Genomic DNA, 23,060 nt, shown 5'->3' on the forward strand with positions numbered 1-23,060 from the left:
CCACACCCCCCTTGGTATTGTACAATAAAAAGAAACACTTATTAAAAAACAGGAATTGAGCTGTGACCAAATGCTCGCTGTAACTGGCAAGTGTTTATGCAAATGTTTGATTATTTATGTAAACCTTCCCAGCAACTCCTCACCCAGAACAAAACCAAGTGCCCAAGAACGACAAAACATCTCCCTACCAGAAGAAAAATCTCTGATGGATATGTTTCTTTTTTCCCATGGAGAAGATGAGAAAATAAATGCAAGATGGATTGGAAAGTGCTCAGATGGTAGGATTCATCTGAGCAACAGTGAAAAACAGTAATAAATTAGGATAGACTAGAAGGTATAGGAGGATTTCTGCATCATCCCACAGCCCCACAGAAGTGGGTGGTTTTTTTTTTCATGTTTGTAACTTAAGATAATTTATTTACATATGATTTGCATTTTTCAGGTGTCATAACAGGGGCTCCAAAGCACTGGCCTTCTTTAAGTAAAAGGCTGAATCCTCTGAGTTTTGTGAAATTTTTGTTGTTTACTTCAATGGGATCTTGATTTTTATCCTAATGTATTTTTGCACCATGATTATTACCAGAAAGAACGGTTAGAGAAGTTAGTTTAAAGATGATGTTCTAAGAAATTTTGACTGGCAATTGGGAACTCTCTCAAGCCACCTAACCAAAATATTTTCAATAGTCTGGCTGCATACGGAAGTAATTTGCTAAATTATCAACCTCATGAGAGTTGCAGTGGCTCAGCAATTAGTTGATCCAACAGTTAGGTTTTCTCACCAAGAAAGCTAGCTCCCTAACTCGCTCACTTGATTTTTTACAATCATTTTGTGTATTTGTCTATTCCACTCCCTAAGGCCATGGAGAACCTCAAGTAAAGAGACTGAATTCAAATTGTCCTTCTGCATACTCCTGCAGGGTTTGATTAGAAAAAATTAAAAATTAGGGCTTTGAAACAGCAGTTAAAATTCTAGTAGTTTTATATAAGCCGGCATGTTCCACTTTTATTGGTTTAGTGTTGCACTGAATTACTCAGAAAGCTATAGTCTTCTTTCTATTGATGAATGTGCATTGGGAGAGTCAGCAAACTACCAATGAAGCTTTTTTTGGGGGGGCAGAAATAATTCATAAATGACAAATATTTCTATGGACACGTTACAGCAGAAATGAGGTTGCATCATTCACATTTTTCAGTCCTTCAGGGGGATTTGAGGAATTTATGAAACCATTGAAATAGTTTTAGAACAGTTACGTAAAGAAGTTTGATTTCCTTTATAGAATCACGGAATCATAGAATGGTTTGGGTTGGAAGGGACCTTTAAAGGTCATCTAGTCCAACCCCCTGCCATGGGCAGGGACATCTTCAACTAGATCAGGTTGCTTAGAGCCCTGTCCAACCTGACCTTGAATGTTTCCAGGGATGGGGCAGCTACCACCTCTCTGGGCAACCTGTTCCAGTGTTTCACCACCCTCAGCGTAAAAAATTTCTTCCTTATATCTAGTTTAAATCTACCTTCTTTTAATTTTAACCCTTGTTGTCGCAACAGGCCCTACTTCTTTGAGTGTCAATGTAGTATTGTGTAGAAGCAGCCAAAGTAATATCTTTAACAATGTCATAAGTAATTTTTACAATCTTCAGGCTATGAAAGTATATGACCATCTCTGTCTTATTATAAAAAGTGGTTTAAAATACCACCTTTTATGCATCTGCACTTTTATGAGTCATAGTGACAAACTGCCAATTGTAAAAGATGAAAACTTACTTCCAGAAGTGATTATTAAAAATAAAAGTGTCGAAAGGACAAAGGAATGAGAACTAACACAGGTTAGATACTGGTCACTGGTTTTCTAAAGGCCTTCTTTAAAAACAAGCTTATCTAGCTAAGAACTTAGAAGCAGTGATGAGGGACAGAAAACACACTTCTCAGGTACTCTAGGCCACAGTGTAGCTGTCATTTCTCACCTGCAGCAATAATATGATTTTGCTCTACAGCTGTGTTTATGAGGAGGACAGAATTACATGTGGACGAAAGCCTCATGGAAGACCAAGCAATAGTTATTTTACGATGTGCTAATGCTTATCCAGGCTGCAGTCTCTGTGTTTGTCTACAACTTGAGAACTTCCAAATGTCCACTGAGAGACTTTTGCTGGCTCTAAAACTCACAGATTGTTGGCTTATTGACAAGATCCTAAAACGTTTTAAAAGGACTGAGAGCTGCCAGTCTGTTTGAGAGCTGAGAAGACAAGGTGGTGCCTGCTCCTTTTGTGGGTGTGACAAAAGTGTCTCTCTGAATGAGACACTGATTTTAAAGGAAAGCGAAGGGGAACATATATGCCGTATACAAAGGAATACTGGTATAAGTGCTATGTCAGAAACTTGAATGCCAGAACAGCAGAAAACAGTATTTGCTGGCTAAGTAATAGCCTTTCTTTAGAATGTCATGCATAGTAGTCAAAATAAGATTTGTTATTTTTATACTCTACAGAATTTTAGTGTATGGTTAAGTGTTTATTTTACCAGGAAAATGGATGTAGTCTGTCTGAAAGATAGCTGGAAACTTGTTAAAATCTCATTGTCAGGTTCACTTTGCCTCTTACAAAAACACTTTCCCACTTGAACACGGTAAGTACCGTGCCTGAGTAATTTCATTTTCAGGATTCTGAGCCAGATAATTCTCAGAAATAAAAAGGCAAGTCTTATTTCTAATCTTCATTTGCAATTACTGTAATACTTCCTTCCATTGGCCTAGTGTGATCTTCTAAAAATCGTATAATGTTCAATAGTGTTCGAGATATCTTCCATTAAAAAATCACTTGGTTTCTTTGCCCAGGTATGAAGCAGTCCATTGTAAAGTTTGACAAAACAATAAATAAGCTATTGGTTAGTACCTGATAAAATGCAGTCTGATATCTGTATTTGATGGAACTGTTATACTTGTTATAACAATTACACCTCAGTAGAAATACATGAAAATAATAATGCTGATCTTGTGTCCCCATACGTATCAGGCTGTCATATGCAGTAGTGATGTGCACTTTCACTGTATTTGAAAATCCTTTTTTTATCTTGAAAATGATTTCTGTTGTGGACTGTGAATATGTTTACTTATTTAAAGTATGTTTATATTTGGGTACAATGATTAAGCAATATTTATTTTTATTGTTACCTCAGCTTTTATAATATTTTTGTTTCTGTTTGCAGGGGATTCATTGTAAAAGCAAACCTTCCAGTGAGTATACATCATTCACATTTTTCCTATATTTGTTTTTGAAAGAAAAAGATAATTTATTGCAGATAATAAATCCACTTTCTTGGTGACATCAGATCACTGTCACGACAGGGTATTTACCATCAGTTTCCTTGTACAAAACATGGGAAATTGGTAGGCTCTGATAAATAATAGGTTAATAATGACTGTGCATTGTTGCTTTATAATTTTCCTTACCATAAATGGTCATTGGGAGAATTTGCTTAGTCATTTCAGATGTTTTTACTGCTTCTACTTATTATTATTGCATACAGTAATAATACAGGTTCTTGAATTACCTGAACTCTGAAGCCTCCGTCAATCACTCCTCCAGTGCACACAGCCACTTGACAGGGAAGTATGAGGCAGCTGCCTTGCAGGCAGTCCCCTCCGAGAGGACAATCGTAGCTGGAGGCCCAGTTCGGAGCACTGCTTGTCTCCAGGTTGCCTTTCCTGAATCCGTGTGGCAGAGAGTCCACAGACGGGGAGAAGCTGCGAAGCTGAGCCGCAAGCGTGTGAGATGCTGATGCTATGGAGTGGGGTGTGAGCCGAATGTCAGCTGTCATGAGTCTTACTCGGAAAGCATGGCATTTATGGGACAAGTGTTGAGGTGAAGAGAAAGAACACGGCTGTGGAAGGGATGCAGTTAAAAGTCCCACCTGAAAAAGTCTCTGGTCTTCTGCCAGCAAGCAGAGTGAACCATTGGTGGCTGGTTCAAGGATTGTGAATGAATCTTTTTAGGATTAGGCAGCTGAGCTGCCAGTTACACAAACTATGTGGAAGGTAGAAGTAGAAACAGGGGCGTTGACCTTCAGCTCTGCCTAGCTGAAGCATGCCTTCATGCCCTCGGGTAGCACAGGCTGAGGAAACCAAACCCTTCAACCCTGGTCTCAAAGGGAAGGACACCTGCAATACTGTTGGTTATGAGTTAAAATCTGTGCTGGGTATTACACAAATGCAGATCTAGATAGTGGAGACTCAGTACAGGTACCACGAGGTGGTGATTCATTCCACCCATCTTAGGACAAGATGATTTATGTGCTGAGAGGGAGGCGAGAGGGGTTCTCCCTCTGTTGACTGCCAGAAGTGCTTAGATGATGCATGTAAGCTTAAACTAGATGTTTGGCTTGTAGCTGGATATAGACTTTGGGCACTGAAGAGTTTGTAAACTAAAGATCCTTATCTTTCAAGATGATGTACATGAAGCAGAGCTGGATGTAGGTTTTCAGTGCTGCCTGAAAATGACTTATCAGCTGTCTTTAATACAAGTAACATGTAGGATGACTCAGCCTTATAGGGGTGATGAAAAAACATTTTTTTAGTCTTCATCCTAATTCACTTGTGCAACAGTGGGTGTATACTCGTTTCCATACTTCCTTTTCTATAGTCATTCTTTTTATTATTTATTATTTGAGGTAAAATTACCTTAGAAGACCTTAACTGTGTAATAGAGCACCTTTGCAGTAGTCATTGCTTTTCGCTGCAACAAAAAGATGACTTTATTTACTAGAATTTGCAGCTATCAGCTCAGCAGTATTTGGCAATGTGGCTTTGACTCTGCCTTCTCCCTCCTGCTCTCCTAGACTATTAGTAGTACCTAAGGGCTACTGTAGTATTTGAAATTCACTGTAATATATCCAGAAATTGATTTCAATATATGAATGATTTTAAAAAAGCCTTACATTCTCAGAAAATGTATTTGGCACAGTATATCACCATGTTGTCCAATATCCTTGAACGTTTGAAATTTTCCGAACGTACAACTGTGAAACCCTTCTAATTTACTGTGCATTGAAATCTATTGTGAAAAAGAGGCTGTCAGTCTGAAATTTAGTCAATTGCATAATTGGTGTAAGTACTTTTAAGTAGCGATTTTTGATACTTATTAACTGAAGTGCACCATGTGGTTATCTTAGGAGAGCGTATCTAGTTTATGAATTTTGTTGAATCATCCTAATGCACAGATGCAGCAGATACTGTGGTAAATCATATGCAAATAAGTTTGAAATGCTACTGTAATTTATACTCATGGAATGATGCTCCAGTGAAGCAATTTTAGTGTGCTTTAGATATGCTCACAGATTTAGCCCTGTCAATATCCTAAGTAGTTCAGATTCTTACAATTCTTGTAGGGAAGAAATATCAGACAAAAAACCAGTTAGGATTTTCTATTGGGTGTGGGCCTGGAGCTGTTATTAATGGGTTTTCTCTGCAATTTTTTTTTGCTGTTCTCCGGTTTCATCTTCTTGCCTGAGGCTTCAAATTATCCATCTAATCATTTCTATTGCGTATTCATTGCTCAGCTCTGGCTTCTATTATCCAAGTGTACATAAGGTGTGTTTTGCTGTCGTGACAGTTCTGGGTTGATTGCTGCATCATCAGATAAAAAAGTAATCTGCTGTGGTTGAGCTGATGGCAAAAGTACAAGGAAAGTGTCTACATGCTGAATAATAAGCCTTAGCTTCTTTATGCCTGGGCTTATATGTGTCCATAATTAAGGAATCTTATTACAGCAACAATCCCTCTCTCATGTAGGGCTAATTACAGTTATAATTCATAAACATAAAATTTAGGCAAGATTTACTCAGCAGATGGTTTGTGTAGCAAGATGTATCTTTGTGTCTTCTGGGGTATAGATCAAACTACTCGTGAGAAAAGGAAAGAGGTGTGTGTTCCAGAGGAAAATATCTGAGGGGGGGATTAAAAGATGATAAGGTAAGAGTTTACTGAAGAATTAGTCAGAAATGAGTCTCATACTGTGATGATTTATAGAATGAAAATTATTTTCTGTCAGCTCTTCCTTGTATCATATATTTATTGTGATCCAAAACTAATATCCTCATGCATGATATGATCCATTTAAATTATTATTAATGAGTTTTGCAGCATCTTTTGCAATTCTCAAAATATATCATAAAATTAATGGAAAAAAATCCAAAGTGGAAGAGTAATTTCATTTTATCCAGTGTGTTACTTATTTGTTCTCAGTTTGAAGGTAGAAGCTGTGATCAAGGAGGACAGTGTCCCTGCTTACGGACAGACGGTAGTCCCTAAAACTGTATTTGTGGATCTGCTTGATACTATGTCAGTAATGCACCTAGGTATGACTTAGTTCCTGAGATAGTTCCAGGCCTGTGACATCTAATAATACCATACCCCAGGCAGTAATAACTAAGGACTGAATTCAATTAAGTCATGACAGTCTCTTCTAAAAATAAGTAGGGTCAAATAATATGGTCACATTCACCCAAACAGAATACTTTGTGAAGAACTGTCAGCTTTGACAATGTGCATATATACATTGCTCTTCCCTTAAATCATTTCTACACAGACATGGTAATGGGTAAGATTAAAAGCCTGGATCAAGAAATTTACACTAACAACCAAGGAATTAAGCAGAAACAGTTGCTCCTGGATACCATTTGGTATCCACAACTGCATATCATACGATGCAGTCAAGAAAATATCTTTTTGCGCAAAGAGTCAAAGCTAAAACTAATAATCACTTATCACATTATTAGTAATAATTATCAGGTAGTTCTGCAATATAATAACCTCCCAATTAAGTGTGGGTGGATTGATTGGGTGTTGTACAATAACTCTCCATCCTGAGATACCTTCAGGATTATTACACCACCCATTCTTGGAACACGGAATAAGTGTTCACATCTGGCTGCTGTGCACTGTACTTCTTAAGGCTGTCTCATCTCTGTGGAAACATGTTTACAAATTCTTCAAAAGTCAATGTACTCCACTGCTGTTAAAGCCTAATTCGTATATTTTGAATGATCTGTGTTTTTTCTTTGGTTTGCACAAATTGTCTTCTCTCATTGCCAATATTACCTTGGATAACTGAGAGCTGACTCTACTGTCAGCTGAGGTAAAGTGTCCTTGTTTTTCCATTCTTTTCACTTGGTTGATATCAGCATATCCTGTTGCTTCCAAAAAATGCTTAATGGCACAAAACCAGGATAATGGAGTGGAGTTTCAGGTGTGAAGCATTTGTCTTTTCTGACTTTTGGTATGTATCACGCAGGACTTATTTCTCCTGATACCGAGTGTGAGGGCACCTTAAGGCCTGACAGATTCAAGCCAAGGTACCACATTTATGTCAGCCTATCTTCACGTCCTGCATGTATCTCTATCCGATCCTTGACAATGGGCTTCAGCTGCAACTGGACACTGTGAAAGTGAGGAACTCATAATATAGAAAGAGGTCCTGTACAGGTTAATACACTTTCAGTCTCTAAATTTAGAGCACTTTCCTTCATTGAAGGGTTGGAGGGGCAAGTATGGATGAGCTTTGCCCTTCCTCGTCCTCTACATCCTAGCCTTCCTGTGTGAGAACTGTGGATGTGTCTTCCATGTGAGTCAATGGGCATCCACGCTTGACAACAATTCTTTGCTAGACATTGAGGGATGCACCCTTTCCTGATGATTTAAGAGTGTTATCCTGTATTTTATGGCAAGCACAGTATTGTGGCACTGCTGTTTCATACTATGCTCTTTGCCATACTAGTTGAACTCCTTCTAGGAGTATGTTAAGCCGTATGACTAATAAGAGTCAAATGTTTTTTTGTTCTTCCAGCCTCTCCCCAGGGGGAGGAGAATGTGCAGTAAGATACTTTGTTTTACTTGGGTGTCTTTTAACTTTCTTGCTATGTACCAAAGTGAGAGGGGTAAGAAATATATAAAAGAAATTGCTATGATATAGTTACAGCTAAAATGAGGTGTGCTGCATTGTATACCACAAAGCCAAGGGACAAACCCCAATTCCCTGGCTATTTGTTCTGATAATTTCTTGAACTCTTAATTTTTTGGACTACAAACAATGTATGTGAGGTAGAGAAGCCCAAGGAATGCATTGGGGATTAAATCCACTGTATCAACATAAATTCATAAATAAATAACTGATTTCTGTGCAGAGAAGTAGAAAGAGATGAAATATGGCTAACTGATGAGATTTGGTGCCTTAAGTCTGTTTTTTTCTTTTACGTTAACCTACAGAAGGCGGCTGTGCAAACCGATGTCCTAAGGCTTTGGGATGACTAAATTTCCATAGGAAAATAAGATGAGACATAATAGCTGTGTTCTGTGCCTACTGTTTACACCTTGAAGAAGGCCTGGATAATATTTATTCTGCTCTTGCTCTTCTGGTCTAAAGCAGAAGGAAATCCTGTAGGTGTGAGGGATTTTTCCATGACTAGGAATGCAATGGTGCCCTCTTGTGTGAAAGTGATATTTTAACAGCAGTTGAGACCATCAGCCAATCCTAAAATTAAAATACTACCTATGAGAGTGCTTACAATATACAGGAATGGTTTTGGAGAAAAGTTTAGATAAACTATTAGTCTAGCCACATTCTAGCAGATCTGATTTTTTAAAAACACTATTAGTCTAGGTATGCTCTGCTAGCCTTAACTGTTAGAAGTGTGATTTCTTCCCCTTGTCGGTTAACACTTCCCTAAGCCAGGAAATTTATTATCAAACCCCATCTTTAATGCAGTTCTTTCCAACTTCCCTGCATTGCTAGTGAAGCCAACTAGCTATGTTGGCCATGTGAAAGTCTTAGGTAAAGTACTGGCTTTGCTGAAGTCAGTGGTGACTTTCCTAGTGATTTCAGTAGAGCTGGAGCTTCACCTTTGCTACTTTCTCTCCCCCAGATATCCTACACACAATGAGATTTCTCTGTCTTTGTATTTGCATTTGCAGGTGGCATTTTTAACAGCTTCTGCCATGATGCTCCTGCATCTTTATCTTCTATGGTACTGAAAAGCATGAAGATCTCAACAGTGATGAAATGCGTCCAAGGAAGCCCATGCTCTCTTCATTTAAACATTAAAGGAACTCTGAGTCTGGATGGTAAGAAGCAGATTTGCTACTGAATCATTTCTGTTTACTTTTTGTTTATAGGTGTTCAGCCAAATTTTGTTCCATATTGCAATATTTGTGTCCAAGCTGTTTTCATGTAATTATATCAGGAAGATATTTTTTGCGAAACCATTTTACTACAAACCAGGATAAAGCTGTGGCCCTTCTCAAGGGAATGAGAACTGAGATAATAAATTCAAGACAACTGAATTTTTACTTCCAACATAATACACTTAACTTGTCCTCTACCAGTGCCCCAAGCATACTGCTGCCCTTTTCTTTCTTGCTCTGACACACGTGCGTGCACACACACACACTAATTGCCTTGGAACAGGCTGCCCAGGGAAGTGGTGGAGTCACCATCCCTGGAAGTATTTAAAAGACGTGTAGATGAGGCGCTTAGGGACATGGGTTAGTGGGCATGGTGGTGTTGGGTTAACGGTTGGACTTGATGATCTTAGAGGTCTTTTCCAACCTTAATGATTCTATGATTCTATGGTTCTAATTCTGTCTGCCATGGTAACTCAGACATGAGCGACTGCCCCAACAGAAGGAGAAACAGTTCATGCGTCTGAAGTTACAATTCTACACTAAAACAAAATGAAAGCACTCAAACTTTTTGGGCCTGGTCTATTTTTACTAACACCCTGCCATTCATGTGCTTAGTGTGTTACCATTTAGATATTTCCTGGTGTGCTTCACTCAGAGTTAGTAGGTTTATTTTTAAAATTTGCATAAGAATTTGCATAATTAAAGCTTTAATTTATAGCAGTCTGTATTAAATCCTTGCCCCTACCCCCATGTATGTGTTGTATATGATGCCCCTTTTTTAAACAGAGATAAAATACATGTGCCTTTCACTTAGAAGGAAAGCTTACAATATGGTATATTTTAGTTTATTTTTTGTTTTTTTCTTAAAGATGCTCAAATTGTATTTTTGAAATCTATTCCTAACTCATTTCAGAAAATATCCGTGGGCTGGAAATATGTTCTCTTTCACTGGACACACAGCAATCTCAGTGCACAAATGTGAGATTTGCTAGGAAAAAAAGCAAGATGCTTAATGGAAAGAAGGTAGACTCCTTTTTTGGGTTGTTTTTCATTTAAATGTTTATGAGCCTTTGGAAAAAAATATGTTGTGTATCTCTCTTGTTTTCTTCTCTACTGACTTTGTGGAAAACTGCAATGAAATGTATGCTTCAGCATTGTCAAATGAAACTCCATAACAAAATGTTCTTTTATTACATATAAATTCCATTCTCCACCATTTTCGTACTTCTTCCACTCACCTTTTTGCAAGAGAAGCTGCCTCTGCAAAGCCTAATTTTCATAGCAATCTTGCTAGCTTTCCTTTTGTGCCCACCAAATTGTGGGGAAGCTTTTGTAACTCCAATTGCTAGGAAGTACAATGCCACAGGGATTGTGGCATACATATGATTTATTTAAGTCCAACCATGTCAATGGAATTTACATGTCTAGAAGACAGCCAAGTGCCTAAGCAATTGTGCACATCTGTCCTAAACTCCTGGTAATAATTGTAACAGCAGAATACAATTTTTTACTAAACTAAACCCAGAAGTATTTGTAATTAAAATTTGCAAAAAAAAAAAAACCATCCTTGACCAACTGTTTAGAAGACATGAATTTTTGCTTTCAATTACTGGTGCGTAACTGTTATTAATCCCATACAAAATGTGTTACTTCATGTGCTTTGTGAATGTTATATTGATTGCACATGTGAAACAAAGTTCTTCTCCCAAACTGGAATTGCACTTTACGCTCTGTATCACTTGATGATCAAACGTCACTATAGGCAATGCAGGGCCAGCAATGAACAATTGGTAGCTTTTAGAGTAAGGTAAGTTTATAGGCAAGACTCAGCAAACATATTTAATGAAATTTTCTTAGTTTCAGTTCAGTGACTGGAATGGTGACATAAAATGTCTTTTACCCTTGAAATGCCTTGTACCAAATAGGAATATATCCAACATGAAAACCTATATGGAATTTAATAGTTACTGCTATCAGTGAGGGAATGACCTGCTATAACTGGACCTCAACTTTTGTCTCCTAAATTACTTTCTGTCTCACAAACTGTTACTGGAATGAATAAATTTGCTGAAGTTGCCATTAAATGTTTAAATAGACATTTTTTTCCTGTTCTGCAAGTGTTTGTGCTTATAAATCCTACAAGCTGGGACTTTTGGTAGTATGAAAGACCTTTTCGCTTTTGAAGTTCTCTAAGCATTGGGTACCTGTATTTCTATGCTTTTAGGATTATTTGATAGCTTGTAGATATCTGGATTTCTGGAAGTGAAGAAGATAGCAACATTCTGGATTAGAAGTAATGATACTCTTTGAAATCCTTTCATTAGATGGTATCTGCTTCTTTTACATTCTCAATGCTACAATATCTGAGACTGCTTAATGGTCCTTGTAAATATAAATAAATCTGAACAAAGAATATTGCTTGCTTAACTCTGATAACCAGTGGTTTTCATGTATTCTGGAAGTCACGCACAAACTTGATTTTGTAAATGTTTTAAACAGGTACAGGTACAATTCAATTGCATTGAAGTCAATGTAGCACAACACATCTATGTGACCATGAAAACAGTACCAAATTACTGTGAAGTCAAGCTGAGTCAGGAATACTATGTTGAAGGTAGGAAAACATCTTAAACCAGATGTTTTTCAAGAAACATCTTTTCAAAGAAAAAACCCAACCCAAACCAAAAAACCCCAAATGCAAAGCCAAATCACTTTCTGGGATACACTGATCTAACTGATGTTAGATCATGTATGCCAGGACCAGTCTTATTCTAAATTTCGATGATTTATTTTGTGCATATAATTGTCTGATTTGCTATAAAAAACAGAGACCAGGGTTTATATTTAAAAGTACATGGAAAACTGAACTACACTATGCATTTTTCTTAATTGGCCTTCTTGTGATTGGCATGTGCTCTTTCTCTGCCTGCAGGTTCAGTCCTGTGTGCTCTCTGTGCATAAGACGGAGCGTCTGCTTCTCTTCATAGTTAGGCCACAGGTGGTTTCAGAGACTGAGGAAAGCTTAATAAGAAAGTGTAAAGAAATTTCTTTTTACTTTCATTAGCTAGCTGTTCTATCACCTGTTTTCATGTAACTGGATAAGATAAGGTAGCATTTTTCCATGTTTTTGGTGTAAAGTGCCTACCATATGCATATAAAAATAGATTCAGCGCTGTGGTCCAACCAAGATACGGTGTGGCTAGTGAAGACAAGTGCACCAAATGGTGGTGCAAAATATGAAATGAGACCCCTTGTTTGGTCTGGTGCCTGGGTTTGTCCTGCTTTCCCATCTCCAGAGCCTGTGAGTGGGCGGCTCTTGCCCTTGCCCCTTGGTACAGTATCATCCCTTGCACCCAGTATCAGACACATGGTGGCTGTTTCACGCTGTCATAGAAATAAAGCCTTTTTGTATTTAAAAAGCTTTTAATTTTCTTGATAAATCCTGATTCACTTGAAGTAGATATGTACTTTGTGAATAAAGAGGGGGGAAAAAAAGGTTTTATAAAGCCCACTTTTAAGACACTTTGCAAGGGTGAGTAAACAAATGAAAATAGGGAATATTCCTCTGGGGAAAAGAACTGTGTGGGGACATGAGAGCAAAGTGCTGCTCTAATACTGAGGTAAGTAAGGAGAGGTGAACACAGTAGGCAGCACAATATGAGCTGATTTAGTGTTCTGAAATCAAGATTTAAGTTTTTGAGTTACGAATATTAGATATTAGTTCTGAAAATGTTGTCTGACCTCTAATCCTGGTGAGCTCCCTGAGAGCTAAATAGGGTGTTTCTTTGTAAGCCTAGAGTAGAACCAGAATAGCAAAACCACACAGTTTATAACAGAGGAATAAGCCTGGTAAACAAGAGGTGTAGCTTTCAAGGAAAGAATAACTGAAATTATTATTACTTAAATTATTGTTAGGTACTAGGTAAAGAAGTGCAGTGTTATATCCTAGATTGCCACCTTAAACTGCTGATGAGGTTTTCCAGTAGAAACCCCACACTGGTGAGATAGCTCCTTAAGGCAAGTTGTGATACAATATCTGTGTGTGGCAAGGGTGCTTTTCTTTTTTGCTGTTTATCTAGAAGTGGATGTAAATCTGCCTTTAAAAAGGGGTATAAGAGATAGGTTTCCTGCTGGGAAGCTATTGGATAATTTGGCAGTTTATTTACACAGTTATACAAATAAAGCAGCACTGAAGAAAACTCTGGCTTCTATTTTGCAGATTGCAGAAACAGTGATGTGGGAAAATACATTTCAGCTTGTTCGGGTGAGCTGGTCTTCTATAAAGCTATGAGATATTCCTGGTGACCTGTACAATGATATGTTTTCATAGCTGAATAATCAGGGGAAAAAAATGATGATTTACAACTACCAATACTTATAATTACCATGTCATTGCATAGGTAATATGTCCTGGAAAATGTGTTTCTTTATATTGACTTGGAAATGCTAGCTAGCAGATAAAGACATTGACAACCTATTTAATACTTAAACTTTTGGAAATAGGTTTGTGTTCTTTTCATGCACTTCAGATTGCTGGTTTTATATTTTGTCTATGGACAGACCTCATAAATATATTGAAATTAATTTGCCAAACTGCTATCCTGATTTTGGCATACCAGTGAATATAAAGAAAACCCCAAACCATCCCCCCATGTATTGTATTTGTCTAACATAGTTGCACATATTCTCTATGTAGTGAAATTGGAACCTTGGGATAATCAGCTTTTATAGTAGTATTAGTGTGTATATTTCAAGTATTTGTACACGAACAACATAACATTTCAAGTACTAAGGTACAATTGAGGTACAGTCGGTAGGTGTCCTGGCCTCTCAGTATTGCCAGTGCTAATTTAAAACTGAATAATACTGAAATTTATTCTCATGAAAATTATTATATCTCATAAAATAAGAATACCTTTAGGAATATCAGGATATAAAGAGAATTAATTCAAACATCCTAGGTAAGACTCTATAGATGTTGAATTTCATCTCCATCAAGTTATGAAATATATTCTGTACCTTTTTTAAAGAAATAACAAAATCAGAAATAACAAAGTAGTAAAGAAACAGGTGTGATAATTTCATGCTTGTATTCTCTTTTTCAGCTGGAAAGCTTGATTATAATGTAGACAGGGCAAGGAAAATTATATCAGTGAATGTATCCAACTTTCTTCGAGATCAAGATTATTACGTTCGCTTGTGCCACAAATGGTTTACCTGTGAAGATGTAGGGGCATTTGCTGTGGTGAGTTAAAGCTCAAAGCAGTTTGTTGAACTGGTGGGGGGTGACTTGTAGATGGAAATACTCATTGAAGTCATAGTTATAGGACCCTTCTATATCTTTATTCAGCTTTATTAAAAGTCATTTGCTGTCCTGGATTCATGACCATCTTTTTTCATTTCAGATAAAAGGGAAGGAATCTTTAAAATCAGTTTCTCTGAAATACTCTCAGCTACTTCCTTGTCTTTGCATTGAGGTAATACAATCTGGAATTTGGTATATACTTGTGTTTCTGATTAAAGAAATTTTATCTGTTATAAAATAATTTTATCTGTGTTAAGAAAGTATCGTGGTTTAACCTGGCAGGCAGCCAAATACCACGCAGCCGCTCACTCCCTCCCCCCCACCCCCGCAGTGGGACGGGGAGAGAATCGGAAGGGTAAAAGAGTGAGAACTTGTGAGTTGAGATAAAGACAGTTTAACAAAACAGAAAAGGGAGAATAATAATGATAATGATAGAATATACAAAATGAGTGATGCACAATGCAATTGCTCACCACCCGCGCTGACCGATAACCAGGTAGCGATCGGTACTTCCTGGATCACACCTACCATTCATATACTGAGCATGACGTCACATGGTATGGAAAACCCCATTAGCCAGCTGAGCTGGCTGTCCTGATTATGTTCCCTCCCATCTTGTGTACCTAGCTCAGTCAGTAGGCATGGGAGCTGTCCTTGGACTAGCAGGGCACTTAGCAACAACTGAAAACATCAGTGTGTTATCAACATTCTCCTCATACTAAATCCAAAACACAGCACTAGCAAGAAATTTAACCCTATCCCAGCCGAAACCAGGACAGAAAGGAGGAAAAATCTATAGAAAAAGGCTCTAGACCCAAGTTTTTAACTAAGGCTTGTCTGACCTTATGATTATGTAAATGTAGAAGAGATCTTTTAGGAAACACTAATTAAAACATGGAGATAAGAAGAAAAATGGGATACAATTTACATTAATTTATGGAAAGTGTTGTGTAAGATTAATTTGACTGATTTTTTATAAGCAATGAAAAGACAGAAAATTTAATCTGACTGAATTTCAGCATAGCATTTGATATAGTATTGCATGAGAAACTAAAAGAGGAATTGAGGAAGCTGGAGGTGAGAACAAGATTTGTATGGTAGATAATACCTAGCTGGAGGGCTAACTTGACTACTCCTCTTGAATGGGGCTGTGCTAATAGGAAGGTTACTTAAGGAACACACTTACAGCAGTTCTTACATAAATGTTTTCATGAATGACATGGGCACAAAAGGTGGGAACGTGTTAATGAGATTTGCTGATAATACAGTTGAGAGGTGTAATCAAAATGGAAGAGGGTCAGGATAATTGGAAGAGACTAGAGATCATGTGTGAAATAACTAAAGGAGGATGAAGTTCAAGTTCAGGCACTTGCTCTAATAAAAAGAATTCTTGCTGTAAGATGCGAGTCCTCATTCAGAAGTAACAGTGGAGGAAAAAAGATCTGGGTGTAATAGTTCATCACAGGATGATTAAACTAACATGCTTACATGATGTAAATGTGAACAAAGGTCTAGTGGGTTAGATTATTCCAAGCTAACAGGAAGGTATGGGCAAGGCCTTCTTTGAAATACTGTAGGCAATTATTGTATCCATATTCAAGAAAGATTAATTCAAATGGAAGATGTACATAAAAAATCTAGAATGGTTGGGGAATGGAGAGACTGTCTTACAAAGGAGATTCAAAGAACATGCTTTCATTAGCCTGGTAAAACACATGCAAAGAGAAAATATGTTTGTTGTCTAAACACACATCAGCAGGATCCTTTTCACATAAGGAAAAAGAACAGATTTTTTAAGCTAAAGCCATTCTTGCCACAAGAATGAAGGGGGATAAACTTCATTCCATGAATATATTCAGGATAGCTACAGATTTTTTTCTGGTAATCTGAGAAGTGAGATTTTGGAATATCTTTCATAAAAAGGAATACCAAACCAATTTAAAATGGTCTTGGTAAGATAAAAAGATACTATGTGACCTAGTTTCTCAGTGAATTTTGGGGTAGGATTTACCTTGCGGATTAAGATACCTAAATGTAGATGTCCAGATGTAGATATCTACATTTGAATTAGATGTCCAAACTCTTATAGTCAGTGGAGATCTAGTTAATGCAGCCAGTTATTCAACTGACCGAATGTAGATGGCTATTTTGGGATGTGCTAGATAGTCTACAGCTGGATAGTCTACAGTGGCTGCATTAGCTAGATCTTCATATGGCTACTGTAATAGTAATTTGGGCACTTTAGTCACACTCAGGTGTGTACGTTGTAGGCACCTAAAATCACATACCTTAATATGCGAGTTGAACCACAAGGTCTCTTTCAAACCTAGGGATTTTTTTTTTTATTCCACTCTGAAAGGAATTAGGTCACTGGAAAGATATTATTCCTCTCAGCATATACACAGAGAATTCCACAATACGATTGTTGAGCAAACAGATGGGAACTGTGAGTAATAGAAACATTTGCACATGAATCTAAATAATTAGGGTATAGTAACAGCCACACACATATACTTGCAGATTGGGTTAAGTGTTAGTCCTCAGATTTTAAGGATACATCGTTTACCATAACAAAGGCCAGGAGATCTGAGATTATGATTCTTGAATGTCTTTTGATACCCCTAGAAAATAATGACACTGTAAGAAACTTAATGAAAATCAAACTGGAAGACTTTCTAAATGAAATTGGGCTAAATATGAGACTCAGAAATAGTAGGAATATAGTGCTAGAAGGGATCACCTTAGTTCATCAGCTCCAATCATCCTAATGATGAACAATAAAATACATATCTAGTGCAAAACATCCTTTAAAAAAACTACTTCCAAAGCTTTCTAACAAACATAGCATCTTTATCTTTGGTGGAAAGGTTTTCTGTCACATTCTGTCTGAAATGTTAAAAACTGGTGTATCTGAGAATCTCTAGCTAATGGCCACTTTTTGGGTTGCAGGGTTGGCTGGCAATTCCAGATGCAAGGAGGATACAACTTTGCCCCTTTGAAAATGGCAAGTATTGTGTGATTACTTTTTAAATGAATGATTTTCAGCAGCTCCAGTAGTATGTCACCATTTGAAATTCATGTAAGGTGAAAAACATACATTGCAAAACTTCAAGGAAATCGTCATTATGGTTTGTTATACTGTGGGTAGACAAAATAACTTACTTTCAGACCAAATTGTTCACCAAGTTTATGCCAATACAAACACTAAGTAACTTTCTAGTCATTTCCCACATTTTCTTAAGTCACACACAAACTGGCCAGAAGGAAGAAAAGCCACTGAGGTCAGCTTTGAAATGCTGATGTGAGAAGAGGGCTTCAAGGAGAGATCTGAAGAAGGTGTCTGACACCCAACTTAAAGGAGGGAACAGGGAGTTGAAAAAGAAGACAGTTAACTGCGTATGGGAGTTCCCATACTTAATGGGAAAATATTCTCACAAAGCTTTCCAGCAAAGTCAGAGTTTGGTCTGAGATGATAGCTGAAAAAGAACTTCTCATATTATATAGGTCTTTAGTGAAAATGTTACCAGGCAGATAGATACAAAAAAGTGTAGCCTGAAAAAGTTTTATTTTGTTAAGTCCAACATAAGTACAACAATATTTTTTCCCCAGACTATGCTAAGAAGCCCATTAAGGGATTTTAGTATTTGATTTAAAAAAAAAAAAACCAAACATGAAAGAGAATAAAAATACCAACCCATAACAGCGCATCCAAACTCTGTGAAACTGCATAGACATTCACTGCAATTAATAATTTTATAATAGTGCCTATTTAAGATATCCCCAAATATATGTTGACTAGCTCTGAAATTACGGTGTGCCCAGTATACATAGAAAAATTTATATAAATGCTGTAGAAAAATTATTTATTGTGAATTACTTGCACAGCTTTGTTTACTTTTGGAGTTCTTGATATTCAGCTAAAGGCTTGAATTTAACTTCTTACATATATGTTGTGTGCATGTAAGTCCTACACAAGACACACAGAGTCTGAGTTTCCAATACCATGACATCTAGTCATTAATGTATGGATTCATTCCAATTGACCATACACAGTTAACTGAAGGTCCTTGGTTAGGAATTTACTTACATTACGTTACACTCTCCCTGTGATTGATGGGCAGAGAATGCACTTCCAGCACAGCCTCCTTAAGAGCCGAGGCGTCATTCCCTGGTGATGCCTATCCATCACCGTAGTGGGAGACTGGTAAGACTAAGCTCTCAGGTTGAATACCTCTGGTAAATGCCAGCACTTTGGTGGGATGAATTCAGGTTTTACACTGTTACGATGTGAAACACTGCAGTTCTGATTGGTGACAATGACAAGAAAATGGAAAACCAATGCTTTTGGTTTTAAGCACATGTATAAGTTCCAGATTTATGAACAGTTTTGATTAATTTTTAGACATCTTGAAAAATGTTTCCTCTCTTTGTGCACAGATACGAAGGTGCTATGGGATAATATTGTTTACAACCCAGCGACACAAAGCCTAGCTTGGGAGCCAGCCTGTCCCATGCTTGTCATGGTTAACCTATGCAGGTTAATGAAGTCTAACGACCACTGTGAAGATATACAAAACTCTTCCAAAAATTCTCCTGAGAAAGTAAGAGCTATGCAGATTTATTCAAACTGTGAGATTGAAGGCCATGACCAAAGGCATGTGAAGTACTAGACTTTGGAATAAGAGCAGTTGCAAATTCCTCTCTTCTCTGATACTTAAAACTATTCATAATCACAGTCTGTTCTTGTACACTAACCACATGATTTATTCAAAAAGCTCATATTGACTGGCTCACTATTAAGAAATAAAAAGTGGAGATGACTGTAAAGCTAGCAATGTTTGCTAAATTCTTTGGTGTAAATAGGGTCTGCTTTTCATTTATAGCAAAGGCATGATTCATCTCCCCTGACTTTGCTGTCTAAAAAATAGGTGTTCAAGTCTATGCTATTCGTCTCAGATTCCCTTTAAAATAAATAAATGAAACAGACATATTGCAAGGACAACTCTTCTCATCTAAAGATAGGCATATAAGAAAGGTTGGAAGGATTTTTCTCTGAAAGTACCTCTTTTTCTTCACTGACTATGACAAGAGTCTATTGTGATTAGATCATATTTGGATATTTAACATTTAGACACCTAAAATATGAGATGAAGCTAAATCTCTTTAAGTCTTACTGCAGACATAATGGTACCTTGGTAGGGCATGATTATTTTGTACTCTATTCAGATCTCTTTGAAGTGCCTTCCTCAAACTGGTCCAATGTCTTGAAATTGTGGGTGTTGAAATATCGGGTTCCTCAGTTCTTCCAGCACTTACGTTCTAAAGTTGAAAAGAGTTTTCACTGCATGTATCTTGAACTGCTTAATACTTCAATCTGAAGTCACATGATGCTGAATGCACTGGATTTATGAGGTTGATTAGAATTCTGGCTTTCGTCTTGAAAAGTAGGTTTCAGGCTTTCCTGATTGTGGAGAGAAGCCAGTGAAGTTGAGGTAACAACTGAAAAGGCAAATGAAATCAAATACAAATTCTTAATTTTTGAAACCTTGTGAGTATTATTTTGATGACATGATTTGGTGGGGGCTGACTCAAGACTGTTGAATGCTTTTTTGATTAGGAACTCCTGGCCAAGTGTTTAGTGATTGTTCAGATTCACCATTTTATGAGTTTCAACAAAGCTTTGATCTTGCAAAACCAAATATATTTAATTTTATACATGTGAGTGCTCCCTGTGGGATTCATAATCTGCTGACAACAAGGACAACTTATTGCTTGCAGGAAAGAAAAAGACAAGAAAAAAAAAAGAAAGAAGAAAAAAGAAAGAAGCCTAAAATGATGTTTGGCTGTTAATGGTCATATCTATTACCCAGAACACAATCCAAGATTAGTTTATTACAGATGGTGAATGTTTTCCTGTATTTATTAATATTCATGGACAGGATGTATTTTCCCTTTTTTTCTAATTTTCTACCCCAGTAAATCCACACAATGCCACACACTCTAATACCATGCACATGTACTGACTTAGGCCCAAAAGCTACATAACTCTTCTCTCTAATTAGGGTGGGGCTTTCTCTGTCGATGGCAATGCTGTCTCCATATATGAGTGGACTCTTACAGAACTATCTTCTGTGATCCTATTGTAGATATACCCAAGGACCTCCATTATGTTCTTCTCAAAAAAGATACAGGAAAGAGGTGTTACTTTGGTCATGATGCCATGTGTTGTGTGTAGGGTCCATTGTGCTCAGTCACTTGAGCAACAGTATTTATTTAAGTAAGATCACTTACAGTGGTAGTAATTGTTTATATGAGACAAGGCTTTTTATGCTGAAGCCCTTGGCGGTAAACAGTTGTTAATCAAGAAAGCAACATTTTGTAGGTCACTTACTTAAGTGGATGTCTAAAATTCATGTTTAAGCCTTTTCTGGAATAGGTATATGGAAAATTGAAAAATTTCTGAACTTAAGGTGGAACAACACTTTTGGGTGTATGTTTAAATGTTCTGCTGAGTTGTTGATGAGTGGTAAATAAAGGACTGAAACGACTGAAGACGGCTGTGTAATCAGAATTTTGCACATGAGCCACCATCGAATCAATTAAGTGAGCTCTAATGGGTGAGACTGACTATAAAAAATGCTACATGTTACAGATAAAAAGAAGCAAATTATTCAGTCATCCAAAGTAGCGGTTGTTTTTATTCTTACTATTTTATGTGATTAATTTCTTAGGATGTTTATAAAGTAAACAAACCAGTTCCTTTCTCAGTAATCAAACCAGTTTTGGGTAATTGATTTTGTGAAATTAGGTAACGAAACTAGCTAATGCTGAATGCTCTCTTTTCAAGCAGGTTAAATATTCTCGTGTGGACACTCACCCGAGACTTTGCATGAAGGTAAAGGGATTTCTTTGTAAAATGCCTATTAACTGCCCTCTTTCTGTCAGCTCTAAAAAAATGAGTTGCTAATGTTTTTTAGGATCAATATTTTGTTTCATAGCTCTGATGAATGGGAAGTAAGAATGAAAGAAATCTGAAAGATTACATTAAAAGGAGGTTCTTTAGAAGTGCAGCAGCAACGATAGGACAGAGGTCAGATTGTGCCCTCTGTTTTCTCTGCTTAAGAAAAGCAGGGAAAAATGTTTTACGTCAATGCAAACTCTGAAGCATGCGCTAAACTTAATCTATAAAGTTTTCCATATTAAATATTTGGTAATATTTGGTAATAAAAATACACTATATTTACTGGAGTACCTTTTTTTGATTCTAGCTGAGAAAGGAATGCCAAATATATGCATATTATTGTTTTCTTTTAGATTACTTTTAAGTCAGTGGAACTACATGTTTCTGTAAAATAAGCATGTGCATAAATATCTGAAGAATTGGGGTCCTGACTTAAATCCAGGGTTGGAAGATACCATAGGCCAGGAAAGCTGTGAATTCACCTTCAGCAACTTTCTGGAATGCTCTGATCATCTCTAGTTGAATCTGTAGCCACAGACTGAAATTGAAAAATCAGTTTTCCTAACAGATTTCTCTGCTTTCAGTTTACAACCAAGCAAGGCTCTTGGGTTAAATGTCCATTTGCTCACGGAGAATTTCCAGGTAAGTATATTTTTTTAATTACATAATATTAAATTGTGAAAAATATTTAAATCAGTCACTAGGTATGAGCCTTCTCCAGTAAGCGAGATGTGTTCACATCACTGTAGCTTGTAAGTTATGGCAAAGAGATTTATCAGTTTGCTACTTCTATGTATACCCAGTAGATCAAGTGTTTATCAGTAGATCAAGTTTACTACAAGAAGTAATTTGTGGGAATCAAAATAATCATTTGCATATCATTTGATGGCACTTAACTAATTAAAAAGACATTTATTTTAAATATAACAGTTTAGAATATAATATATGGTCCTTGTACATCTAAAAGTAAGTCTTTTCCCCCAATATCAGCTTGGAAAATGAGAACTGCTGCAGTTGCAGAACAAATACAAGTTTTCTTCACATCCCAAACCAAGGCACAGTTCTCAGTGCTTGTGTGTAACAGGACGCAGCTGGCCTCATGTGAATCTGTTGGGATGCACCATTCAGTCTCTGTGGTTTGTATATATTATTTGTTAAACATTGTAAGGCTTTTAAACTTATCTAACTGCATTCATTTATTATTCCATTTATCACTCTGCAGCTTGAAAGCATTAATAAACCCATGTATGTACATATTGGAACAATTTCTGGAACATTTTTAAAGCATGTAGTTCTAATTCTGATCTCACACTGAAGCAAGAAATAAATAAGGATCCTGAAGTCAAATGAGTCACATCAAAGGAAGTGACTATTGAGTGGAACCTTAATATTCTTTTAACATCATTTTTGTGGTGTAGTATTTCTATTATGTATATAGCAAATGTTAGTGTTAGTATTTCATATATGGGTCACTGATACAGCTGACCTGGAAAATCTCACATCATGAAATGTAAGACTTGAGGCATAAATCCATTATGATCTTGAGCCACTCTAAATCTCACAGCTGCCAAAACAAACTCAACACACAAAACCGGTAAGTTTTCAGCCAGATTAGCTTTTTGAG

The 23,060-nt window shown here is 36.9% G+C and overlaps 1 protein-coding gene across 1 annotated transcript in view; it reads left to right on the plus strand.

The window, feature by feature from the left end:
- LOC104083577 (putative interleukin-17 receptor E-like) overlaps positions 1–22,572 on the plus strand; it is a gene marked incomplete at its 3' end in the record, with an annotated part of 37,997 nt that extends 15,425 nt beyond the window's left edge. Inside the window, exons 2-13 of the mRNA XM_009587093.1 lie at positions 3,203–3,230; positions 8,961–9,110; positions 10,084–10,193; positions 11,670–11,784; positions 13,390–13,434; positions 14,276–14,415; positions 14,576–14,647; positions 17,425–17,479; positions 18,913–19,076; positions 21,326–21,370; positions 22,021–22,078; positions 22,427–22,572. Coding sequence (XP_009585388.1) covers positions 3,203–3,230; positions 8,961–9,110; positions 10,084–10,193; positions 11,670–11,784; positions 13,390–13,434; positions 14,276–14,415; positions 14,576–14,647; positions 17,425–17,479; positions 18,913–19,076; positions 21,326–21,370; positions 22,021–22,078; positions 22,427–22,572 — 1,128 coding nt within the window. The remainder of the gene's footprint in view (positions 1–3,202; positions 3,231–8,960; positions 9,111–10,083; positions 10,194–11,669; positions 11,785–13,389; positions 13,435–14,275; positions 14,416–14,575; positions 14,648–17,424; positions 17,480–18,912; positions 19,077–21,325; positions 21,371–22,020; positions 22,079–22,426) is intronic.
- Positions 22,573–23,060: the final 488 nt, after the last annotated feature.

Source organism: Fulmarus glacialis, unplaced genomic scaffold (assembly GCF_000690835.1).
Source record: "Fulmarus glacialis isolate BGI_N327 unplaced genomic scaffold, ASM69083v1 scaffold16651, whole genome shotgun sequence".
Lineage (NCBI taxonomy): Eukaryota > Metazoa > Chordata > Aves > Procellariiformes > Procellariidae > Fulmarus > Fulmarus glacialis.